We start from the raw sequence: 12,176 nt of genomic DNA on the forward strand, positions 1-12,176 counted from the left end.
AGAATTTATGAGTATACTATATAAGTCAAACACGGTACCTCGCAAGACGTATATATACGACCGAAACAGTCAAAGGGTTAATAATTATTAGTATGTGGTTTTTGCACTGTAAAGGTTTTAAACAGATGGCTTAGGCATGAAATCTTCTGTTCATATTTATATGGCCTAGGGAAAGACAAATGCTGACCCTGGCTCAATAAAGAATATGTTGAAGTGGTCCTCTTAACCTCAACACACAACTGGCACGAAGTCATCAGCTGATATAACAAATGACTCGCACTGTCTACTACTCAGTACTCACACCTATCTCTAAACACTTCTTTATCAATAAGCAAGAGAACCATGAACTGAACCCTTTGAGGGTCCGTGCCGTAGATCTACGGCTTTACGTTGAGGGTCCAAACAGTAGATCTACATCATGAGCTCAGCTCACTCTGATAAGCTGCGAGTGGTAAATTTTGGCCTAGATATGAGAGAATACATCTATGTGGTATGTGTGCACCACATAAAACAAACCCTGCAGCACATAGTGCATAATGAGAGAAAAAACTGAGACTGTAATTTTCGATTAAAACAGCAACTTTGCAGCGTTTTTTCGTATATTTTTTATAGTTGTGTATTTGCGATTTCTTGGTCTCATTTGATAGAATGGAAGATATATTACAGAAATAGAGATGATTTTGATTGGTTTTAGTACTGGATATGGCTTGAAACTGAGCTCAAAGTAGTGGAAATGTTAAATTTTTGCTAATGTTCAAGAGTAAACAAATGACCTCACACGTCTAATACATGCCTGCTGGTGTAGACGGTCTAACATACGTTCACAAATGTGGTGATATTATTTATACAATTATTACAATATTGCATAACAGTAAATCTTCTATTTTTTGGTTTGAATAAAAATTCATTATGTGAATAAAAAATCAAAATGGAATTCATTAGTAAAGCCTGAAAACATAACTAATGAACAGAGGAAATGTTAGTTTAGTTCCAGGAATGCATGCATTGTTTATTCTGGACCCTATTTTGAAACTGAAATATTTTGAACTTTGCATTAAATTGGCTAAATTACCAATTTCCGATCACTTTATTTTGTAGTTGAAATAGTTGACTTGGCGAATTCTTGTGCTCAATCGATAGAATAGAAGTAATACTAGTGAAATAGCTAAGAATCTGGTCGACTGGAATAATGTAATTAGCCTAAAATGGGAGTCAAAGTCGGCAAAATCGCCGATTCGTAAGTATCGCTGACATCAAAATTCGCGAGAGCATAATTTCATCAATTTTCATACTTTTTGTTTTATTACCTTCAGAAAAAGATTCTCTTAACATTTCATAAGGAAAAATAACAAAATTATTTTTTGAAAATTCTTGGACACTGGTGCACACTATGAAATTTGGCCTCTGGACCCTGAAAGGGTTAAGGAAGGATAAATTTCTTACCTGTCACTATTACAAACAGGAAAATTGTATACTGAAATGCATAAATGGTATCAGCTAATAAAACAAAGGATCACAACCATCTACTCGAATGAACTCAGTCACTGTCTCCAAACAATTATACATACATTGAATATACAGTGGTCCCTCGTTTATCATAATTAATCTGTTCCTGGAGGTGTTACTATTATCGAAATCTATGATTTTCGAATCAATTTTCCCCATAAGAAATAATTAAATAATTAATCTGTTCCTGACACCCAGAAGTATCAAAACAAAAAAATTTTTTACATGAAATATAGATGTAGTACATAAACAATACAATGGGACATGATGAATGAAACATTAACAGCATAACACTTACCTTTATTGGCGATTCTTCTTAGTGTATGGAAGACTGGAGGAGGAGAGAGATTGGATTATTTACAGTTTGGAAGGGGAATCCCCTTCCATCAACACCAAGTACCAATTGCTTTTCTGGGGTTACTTCTCTTCTCTGTTTCTTAATGCCACTAGGACCACCTTGAGAGTCACTGGAGTCCTGTCTCGCAAAATAACTGTCCAGAGAGCTCTGTTTCTGGCGTCTCTTTAACACTTCCCTAAAATGGGTCAAGACTTTGTCACTGTACATGTTGCCAACATGGCTTGCAACAGCCTTGTCAGGGTGATGTTTCTCCATAAATCTTTCCATCTTACCCCACATTTCAAAAATCTCCTTAATTTCTGAAGAAGGCAACTTCTTCCATCTCTCTTCCACCTCCTCTGCAGCAAGATTCTGAGCTGCGATCTGTTGCTCTTCCTGCTGAAGCTCTTGCAGCTCCTCAGTGGTGAGCTCTTCGTTGTGGTCTTCCACCAACTCTTCCACATCCTCCAAACTCGCATCCAACCCCATGGAATTCCCCAGTGCCACAATAGATTTAACAACAGATATAGGCTCATCAGGGTCAGCCCCAAACCCTTCAAAATCCCTCTTGTCGACACAATCTGGCCACAATTTTCTCCAAGCAGAGTTCAAAGTCCTGGTAGTCACTCCCTCCCAAGCTGTACCTATAAGGGTTATGCAATGGAGGATGCTGAAGTGTTCTCTCCAAAAATCTCTTAGGGTCAAGTGAGTGTGAGGTCACATTCAAGCACCTTTGAAACATTGCTTTGGTGTAGAGTTTTTTAAAGTTTGCAATGACCTGCTGGTCCATGGGCTGGAGGAGAGGAGTGGTATTCGGGGGGCAAGAACTTTACTGTGATGATCCCAAACTCCTCCAAAATTAGGTAATCCAAGTTTGGAGGATGAGCAGGTGCATTGTCCATTACTAGGAGGCACTTGAGATCCAATTTCTTTTCCAGGAGGTAATTCTTCACACTAGGGCCAAACACTTCATTGAACCACTTGACGAAAATTTCCCTCGTGACCCATGCCTTACCATTAGATTTCCAAAACACACACAATTTACTCTTCATAACATTGTTTTTCCTGAACACTCTGGGATTTTCAGAATGGTACACTAGTAACGGCTTCACTTTGAAATCCCCACTAGCATTAGCACAGAACATGAGTGTCAGCCTGTCTTTCATAGGCTTGAGTCCTGGCAGTGCCTTTTCCTCCTGTGTAATGTAGGTCCTCTTTGGCATTTTCTTCCAAAAGAGGCCTGTTTCGTGACAACTGAACACTTGTTCAGGTTTCAGTCCTTCAGCCTCTATGTACTCCTTGAATTCATGCACATATTTTTCAGCTGCTTTGTGGTCCGAACTGGCAGCCTCACCATGCCTTACCACACTGTGTATGCCACTATGGTTCTTAAATCTCTCAAACCAACCTTTGCTGGCCTTAAATTCATTAACATCACCACTAGTTGCAGGCAATTTCTTTACCAGATTGTCGTGCAACTGCCTAGCCTTTTCACAAATAATCGACGTCATAATACTATCTCCTGCTAATTGTTTCTCGTTTATCCACACCAATAATTTCTCAACCTCTTCGAGTACTGGTGATCTCATTTTTGTCAGCATATTTACCCCTTTGCAACAACAGTGTCCTTGATTTCCTTTTTCTTATCCACGATGGAAGATATGGTTGTATAGGATTTGTTATACATCCTGGCCAGTTCGGCCACATGTACACCACTTTCATACTGTTCAATGATATTTTTCTTAAATTCAATCGTATTTCTCACTTTCTTTACCAAAGGCTTGGCACTAGGAGCTTTCTTTGGAGCCATGGTAGCTTATTTAGTACTTGCAAGCACTAAAATGAATGGAATACAGTGGACCCCCGGTATACGATGGCATCAGTATACGTTAAATCCGGTATACGATACATTTTAACACAAAAATTTTGTCTTGCCACTCGTTAAAAAACCAGCCACACGTGATTCGTCCGGGACGTATCCACATGTGGCCTGAACTGCCCCGTGCTTGCCAGTGTTTACAAGCCAGCCAATGTGCTTGCATCTAAGCATACATTCGGTACATTCCATATTATCACAGTGTTTTTGGTTCTTGTTTCTGCAAAATAAGTCACCATGGGCCCCAAGAAAGCTTCTAGTGTCAACCCAGTTGTAAAAAGGCTGAGAATTAGTATGGAAATTAAGTAAGATTTTTAAGGGTTTGGGGCTAACCCTGAGAAGCCTCTGCCAATTGTGGAATCCATTGTGCCTACTTCCAAAATTAAGGAAATGTGTGCAAATTGGGTTGAATTGCAAACCTTTATGGATGAAAATCACCCTAACACAGCTATTGCAAGCCATGTTGGTGACTATTACAATGACAATGTTATGGCCCATTTTAGACAAATCTTAAAGGAACGGGAGGTACAGACCTCTACGGACAGATTTGTTGTGCGACAGAGGTCCAGTGACTCTCAAGCTGGTCCTAGTGGCATTAAAAGAAGGGAAGTAACCCCAGAAAAGGACTTGCTGCCTCAAGTCCTAATGGAAGGGGATTCCCCTTCTAACATTAACAACTTCGACACTCTCCCCTCCTCCCATCCCATCAATCATCACCAGATCTTCATTAAAGGTAAGTGTCATGTACTCTATTGTTAGTAGAGTACTACAAACTGTGCATGTCTTCTTCAGTTTGTGTGCATTAAACTTAATATTTCATGTGGTAAAATTTTTTTTTTCATACTTTTGGGTGTCTTGCACGGATTAATTTGATTTCCATTATTTCTTATGGGGAAAATTAATTCGCCTTCCGATAATTCTGGCATACAATGAGCTCTCAGGAACGGATTAATATCGTATACCGGGGTTCCACTGTATTATGAAATATTTCGTATGAGCAAGTGAGGGGACCGTCGCTCACTGACTGATAAACAATGCCACACTGGCTGGGAAGGGAGGCCGCCCCGGCTCTGAGCCTGAGTACGCATCCCAGATGAATTACTATTCGCAAGTCAATCTACGATTAACGAGCCCATGTTTTGACGAAAATATCGCTACGATTTCTGAAAATTACAACTCTCGAGCCCTACGATTATCGAAGGACCACTGTACAGTGGAACCATGAGTTTCAGCCGCTCCAAGTTTTGGCTGTTTTGAGTTTGTCACTTTTTTCAGCTAAATTTTGTCTCGAGTTTCGAACTGTACCTTGAGTTTCGGCCACCGTACCAGACCTGTCCACCTACCCATGCCCACACAAAGCATCCCACGCATGCATAGTGAGTCAGTGTGGCTTTGTTTCTCCTCGAGTGAACATCACCCTGTGCTTTCATCCAAACATTTCACAATAATCCATTGTTTTTTGTGCTTGATGATTGAGTGCGACTGCTACATAATTAACCATGGGCCAAAAGAAACTTCCTAGTGCCAGCCCTTTGGTAAAGAAAGTGAGAAACACGATAGAATTGAAGAAAGAAATTGTAGCAAAGTACGAAAGTGGAGGAGGGAGAGGGAAGAATGTGCCTTCTTCAGTGATTCTACGATATGCACGATACTAAAGCAGCAGAAGTTGATAAAGGCTATAGCGACAGCCAGCGATAAAGTGTAGCATTAACAGTGTAGCAAGTAAATTAAGCAATTAAGCAATAGAAAAAGGACACAAAACTAACTCCTCCAATGTTATTGGAGGTATACAGGGTCACTGACAACACCTCTGCTACCACCACCACTATATGGCTTATGCTGCCAGTGGCTTTGATAACCCAACACCACCACCACAACTACTCGTGATATACGTAATGACACATTTTATTCATACTAGAGTATATATCATGTTTCTATGTTATTAATATTGTTTATTGTCATATTAAATCAACTGTGATAGATAAATAAGCCATGGAGTTGATATTAGCGTCATAGTGAAGGAGAATCTTGTCCTGTCTCCAAACAAACTCTCCTCTTCCCTATCTTCCATAAGCCAACAAGAGTCTTCAATAAAGGTATGTAATGTTTATATTTACTTCTCATTTTTTCTATATGTAAAATTATATTTATTCTTTAAAAAATTAATTTTTTTGTGAATATTTTGGGGTGTCTGGAACAGATTAACTGGATTTACATTATTTCTTATGGGAGATATTGCTTTGACTTTCGAACAATTTGAGTTTCAGCAGAGCTTCTGGAATGAATTACGGTGAAAACTCGAGGTTCCACCATATAGTATTCTGCATCAGACACCTGTTACCCCCCACCCACAGGCTTTATAAAGAAAATTTAGGGTTTGCATACATGACATTTCTAGATTAACAAGCAATGACATATACAATGTAAGGTGTAAAAAGCTTCATTATTTTTAATAAATTTTAAAACAATCTGCTTTGTCTTTTTTCTGAGGTGTCAATCCAATTTTTTCCCAAATATATTCACATTACATAGCATGAAATAACATAAAGCAGCAATTTCAGGAACATGAGCCTCATGTTATGTGAAGTTTCACTATATATGTAGTAATATCAGCTGGAGAGCTCATAGGAAACTGAAGGAAGTATTTGATATTAGAATAAACCATATGACAGAATCTGCTATGAAATACAGTGGACCCCGGCTTACGATATTATTTCATTCCAGAAGTATGTTCAGGTGCCATTAATGAACGAATTTGTTCCCATAAGGAATATTGTGAATTAGATTAGTCCATTTCAGACCACCAAACATACATGTACAAACGCACTTACATAAATACACTTACATAATTGGTCGCATTGGGAGCTGATCGTAAAGCGGGGGTCCACTGTATATCTACTGTCTTGAAAATTATTTTGCAGCCCTTAACATTTACTTAAACTTAACAACCATGGTCCATTCTCAAATGTAACCAGAGGGGATTACCACCACTACTACAACTGAATTTAGCTTTTTAAGTTATTCTAGTTTTCATGTTTAGAAGAATGCATTATCTTACCCAAGGGAAGATTGAAAAGAAGCTGAAGGCAATGGCTGCTTGCATGTTGTTGACACCAAATGGAGGTGTCTCAGCATTGCTCCACTGGTTAGTCAAGTAACAGAACCCAATGAAGTACAGGAATGACCAGAAGGCTGAAAATATATTATTTATTGCAGATTGTCTTACACAAAAAAAATTGTGTGAAACTATATTAAAGAAATTAATTACTTATATTGTAAATATAAACATTTATAGTTATTGTATGATTTATTTAAGTTTGTGAAATTGTGGCAACAGCCGACATGTAGTGATTATATTTAAGTTTACAGGGACGCCAGTGTCCAATGTGCCATGTTTCAGTAACCATTAGCTAAAACGTTTCTTTTTTTTACCCTTCTTACACACTACTTAAATGGCAATTAATACTTTATCTCATGAAGCATGAATAAAGATGCTACAGTTCTGAAAGTATTGTAATTTAAATTGCTATGTCCATGCACTTCTGGCAATACAACTACTGAACAAGTGCTCTCACAGCAGAAACTAAGTAGTTCATGGCTAACAAATAGCAACCTCAGGTCCCCTGATAAAAAACATAACTATGAAAAGCAATACAGATTGGGCTTAATAACTATAGAACAAATAAAAAACAACACATCAGTACTTACCACACTTATAAGGAACAGTATTATGCTAGTAGGTTCACTGAAATAAAAGGTGATACGAAGACGACCAGGTACGCACGTGCATGCATGCACGCACATGCACACACGCACGCAATCAAATCCTGGGTTCTCAGAGATTTACCAACACAGAGATATTGCCCTAACCAAACCCAATGAACCACATATCTAGCCTACTGAAAAAGCCAATACTATAAATAATTTCATCTCTACCATAGGATCATCTCTAGCTAGCACACTCCCAAGTACTGATCACGTTGATGATAAACTCACTAAAAAACAAATCAGGAAACTGAATGCAAGTACCACTACTATTGCTCAAAACAGCAGCTTGTGTGCTTTCACCTATCATTACAATATGGCTCAAATCATTAACGACCAACATATTCCTAACAATGCTTAATACAGCAGGAGTTACCCAAATGCTCAAAGGAGACCCAAATGATGTAAATAACTATAGACCTATATCTAAACTGCCATTTTTATATAAAAAATCTTTGAAAAATTAATCTGTAAGAGATTATATTCTTTCTAGTGTCACTCAACATAACCCCAGCCAGTTTGGTTTCAGCCCAAATAACAGAACAAATGATGCAATTATAAAAATACTAGACTTTGTTTATGCAGACCTAGAGAATAATAAATACCTAAGCCTCTTTATAGACCTTAGGAGAGCATTCAATACAGTAGACCACAACATTTTGCACCCTGAACTTGAACATTATATAAATCTAGTCCTACCTTAATAACAGATATCAATACATCTCCATCAATGAAACCTATCAACAGTGTACTTGGCCCACTGCTTATCCTCATATACCTCAATGATCTTCAAAATGCATCTCAACAACTTAGCCCAAATCTGAATTCTCTCAATAACATATTTAATGAGGTCATAAAGATATCAACCTCAATGACTACCAACTAACTTATTCTTAACACTGACAGAACCTGCATATTTGGGAAAAAGACCCACAAATATTTGTTCCATATGTAATTCCTAAATTTGTTTGTATACCTTTAATGTCCTTATATATAAGCAAATAAAAATCACTGCCATTGTAGTCTTAAGTTAGGCTTATTAAGCTTGCCTGGAATGCTCTGCATAACCATGGGCTTTCTGCATGCACAACCATATGTCACCCATCGCTGAACATTGTATCATGTGGAAATAAATCTTGATTCTGACAACATGACTCTCAAAATTGAAATACACGACTATAAACAAGCCATGGAATGGGTTGGGTTCAAACCCCACCTGTTACATGATTTGTTTCCTTGACAACAACTTGAAATTCAACACCCACATTCAACGCATAAACAGTATCCAATCAGTTGGCCTCCAATCTAAGATACATTACTATGTACCTCAAACAGCACTACTTGCATTATATTACTCTCTAATCTATCTTTACCTCACCTATGCTATTTGTGCCTGGGAGATCCACTATGGCAAATCACCTAAGGCCAATAATAACAAAATGCACCTGTATGAATGATTACCCAGTCTAGTGCCAGTTTAAACTTAATATATGAACATAAAAATTCACTGATACTGTTGTGCATTACTACATATACAGAACAATCAAATCTAACATCAATCCTGCTCTGAAACTCTTTCTTGATAACTGCAAAAGAACTAACAGGCATAATATCAGACACAAAAATCTCTATGATATTCCCAGTATCAACTCAACATGTGTAAAAACTCAATGTGCATAAAAGGACATAAAACCTGGAACTCTCTGCCTGAAGACTGCAGAGGCTCCCTGTCTGTCAACCATCTTCAAAACTGTTAACACTTAAATTGTCCAAACATAGATCTACGTGTTCACTGCCGGCGCTCTGAATATTTTTAGAAAAAAAAAAAAAAATAGAGGGCAATTTTCTGTGTGTAATAAGACCAAAAAAAACAAAATTTTTTTAGGGCTTAGAACTTGCTGAGATATAAGGCTGCAAAGTTGCCACTGGATGCTCACCTGACAGCAACATGGAGTCCTGCCGCTTGCAGAAGTGTTACCAAAATACGTTTTTTCTCGTTTTTATTTTAATTTATATAATTTTTATGTTCTGATAATTACAATTGTATTAGCTCTTGTGTTTTTATAGCCAATCTTTGTTCCGACACTAATATTAGGTACTGAAATAGTACACAAATAGTCACACACTGACAGGTGAACATTTTCACCTGCCTTAGTCACATACTATTGTCTAGAAATACAGTGGTCCCTCGCTTTTCGTAGTTCTCGGCAATCGTAAATTTCGCCAATCATAGGGGTATTTTCATATAAACATGGACTCGCTTTTCATAGGTTGACTTGCGAATAGTAGTTCGTCCGGGACGCGTACGCACAGTGTGAGCCGGGGCGGCCTCCCTACCCAGCCAATCTGGCACTGTTTACCAGTGAGTGAAGGTCCCCTCAAGTGCTCCTACGAAATATTTCATAATATTCCACTCATTTTAGTGCTTCCAATTACTAAATATGCTACCATGGCTCCAAAGAAATCTCTTAGTGCCAAGCCTGTGGTAAAGAAGGTGAGAAATATGTACAGTGACAAGTCTTGGGCCATTTTCGGGAAGTGTTAAAGAGACGCCAGAAACAGAGCTCTCTCCATAATTACTTTGCGAGACAGGACTAGAGTGACTCTCAAGGTGGTCCTAGTGGCATTAAGAAACAGAGAAGAGAAGCAACCCCAGAGAAGCAATTGGTACCTGAGGTGTTGCTGGAAGGGGATTCCCCTTCCAAACTGTAAACAATCCAATCTCTCTCCTCCTCCAGTCTCCCATACACTAAGAAGAATCTCCAATAAAGGTAAGTGTTATGCTGTTAATGTTTCATTCATCATTTCCCATTGTATTGTTTATGTACTATATGTATATTTCATGGAAAATTATTTTTTTTGTTTTAATACTTCTGGGTGTCAGGAACAGATTAATTGTATTTACATTATTTCTTATGGGGAAAATTGATTCACAAATCGTAAATTATGTTTATAGTAACAGCTCCAGGAACGGATTAATTACGAAAAACGAGGGACCACTGTATACCCAAAAGTATTTATAGGTCACAGCAGTGTTTTGAACACACTGGAGTATACATGAAACTCCTTGAAGGACGGTGTAAGACGTATCACTTCACTGCTAACAGTGCAGCAGAGAAGTGACATCTGATGATCGTGCACTGCTCTATTCAACCTTGGCTTTTTGTTTTCATTGTTACACAAACATGCCTATCTGTCTGTCTGTCTCTGATTATCCCCGTCTCTGCTTATCCCCGTTCCTGTTTATCTCTTGGTATCTTTCTCTCTGTCTCTATATCTCTCTCTCTATATATACATCTCTCTCTCTATATATCTCTCTCTTTATATATATCTCTCTCTCTATATATATCTCTCTCTCTATATATATATATATATATCTATCTCTCTATATCTCTCTCTCTATATATATATATATCTCTCTCTATTGCTGCACTCTAACAGCACCTTTCAAGGCAGGTGAAATTGCCGACCTAGAAAATGTACAGAGAACTTTCACGGCGCGCATAACGGAGATAAAACACCTCAATTACTGGGAGCGCTTGAGGTTTCTAAACCTGTATTCCCTGGAACGCAGGAGGGAGAGATACATGATTATATACACCTGGAAAATCCTAGAGGGACTAGTACCGAACTTGCACACGAAAATCACTCACTACGAAAGCAAAAGACTTGGCAGACGATGCACCATCCCCCCAATGAAAAGCAGGGGTGTCACTAGCACGTTAAGAGACCATACAATAAGTGTCAGGGGCCCGAGACTGTTCAACTGCCTCCCAGCACACATAAGGGGGATTACCAACAGACCCCTGGCAGTCTTCAAGCTGGCACTGGACAAGCACCTCAAGTCAGTTCCTGATCAGCCGGGCTGTGGCTCGTACGTTGGTTTGCGTGCAGCCAGCAGCAACAGCCTGGTTGATCAGGCGCTGATCCACCAGGAGGCCTGGTCACAGACCGGGCCGCGGGGGCGTTGACCCCCGAAACTCTCTCCAGGTAAACTCCAGGTATATATCTCTATATCTCTCTCTCTCTATATATCTCTCTCTATATATATCTGTCTCAATCTATATCTCTGTCTCTCTCTATCTCTCTGTCTCTATACATCTCTCTCTGTCTCTATACATCTCTCTCTGTCTCTATACATCTCTCTCTGTCTCTATACATCTCTCTCTGTCTCTATGTATATCTCTGTCTCTATATATATCTCTGTCTCTATATATATCTCTGTCTCTATATATATCTCTGTCTCTATATATATCTCTGTCTCTATATATATCTCTGTCTCTATATATATCTCTGTCTCTATATATATCTCTGTCTCTATATATATCTCTGTCTCTATATATATCTCTGTCTCTATATATATCTCTGTCTCTATATATATCTCTGTCTCTATATATATCTCTGTCTCTATATATATCTCTGTCTCTATATATATCTCTGTCTCTATATATATCTCTGTCTCTATATATATCTCTGTCTCTATATATATCTCTGTCTCTATATATATCTCTGTCTCTATATATATCTCTGTCTCTATATATATCTCTGTCTCTATATATATCTCTGTCTCTATATATATCTCTGTCTCTATATATATATCTCTGTCTCTATATATATATCTCTGTCTCTATATATATATCTCTGTCTCTATATATATATCTCTGTCTCTATATATATATCTCTGTCTCTATA

General features: G+C 38.2%; 1 protein-coding gene across 1 annotated transcript in view; it reads right to left on the reverse strand.

Moving 5' to 3' along the window:
- The window catches only part of LOC128686731 (synaptogyrin-2), a 32,394-nt gene extending 21,701 nt beyond the window's left edge, over nucleotides 1-10,693 (reverse strand). The window contains exon 1 of the mRNA XM_053773757.2: nucleotides 6,778-10,693. Within this exon, the coding sequence (XP_053629732.2) occupies nucleotides 6,778-6,822 (45 nt within the window). The 5' untranslated portion in view covers nucleotides 6,823-10,693. The remainder of the gene's footprint in view (nucleotides 1-6,777) is intronic.
- Between the last annotated feature and the right edge of the window lie 1,483 nt (nucleotides 10,694-12,176).

Source organism: Cherax quadricarinatus, chromosome 7 (assembly GCF_038502225.1).
Source record: "Cherax quadricarinatus isolate ZL_2023a chromosome 7, ASM3850222v1, whole genome shotgun sequence".
NCBI classification, from domain to species: Eukaryota; Metazoa; Arthropoda; class Malacostraca; order Decapoda; family Parastacidae; genus Cherax; species Cherax quadricarinatus.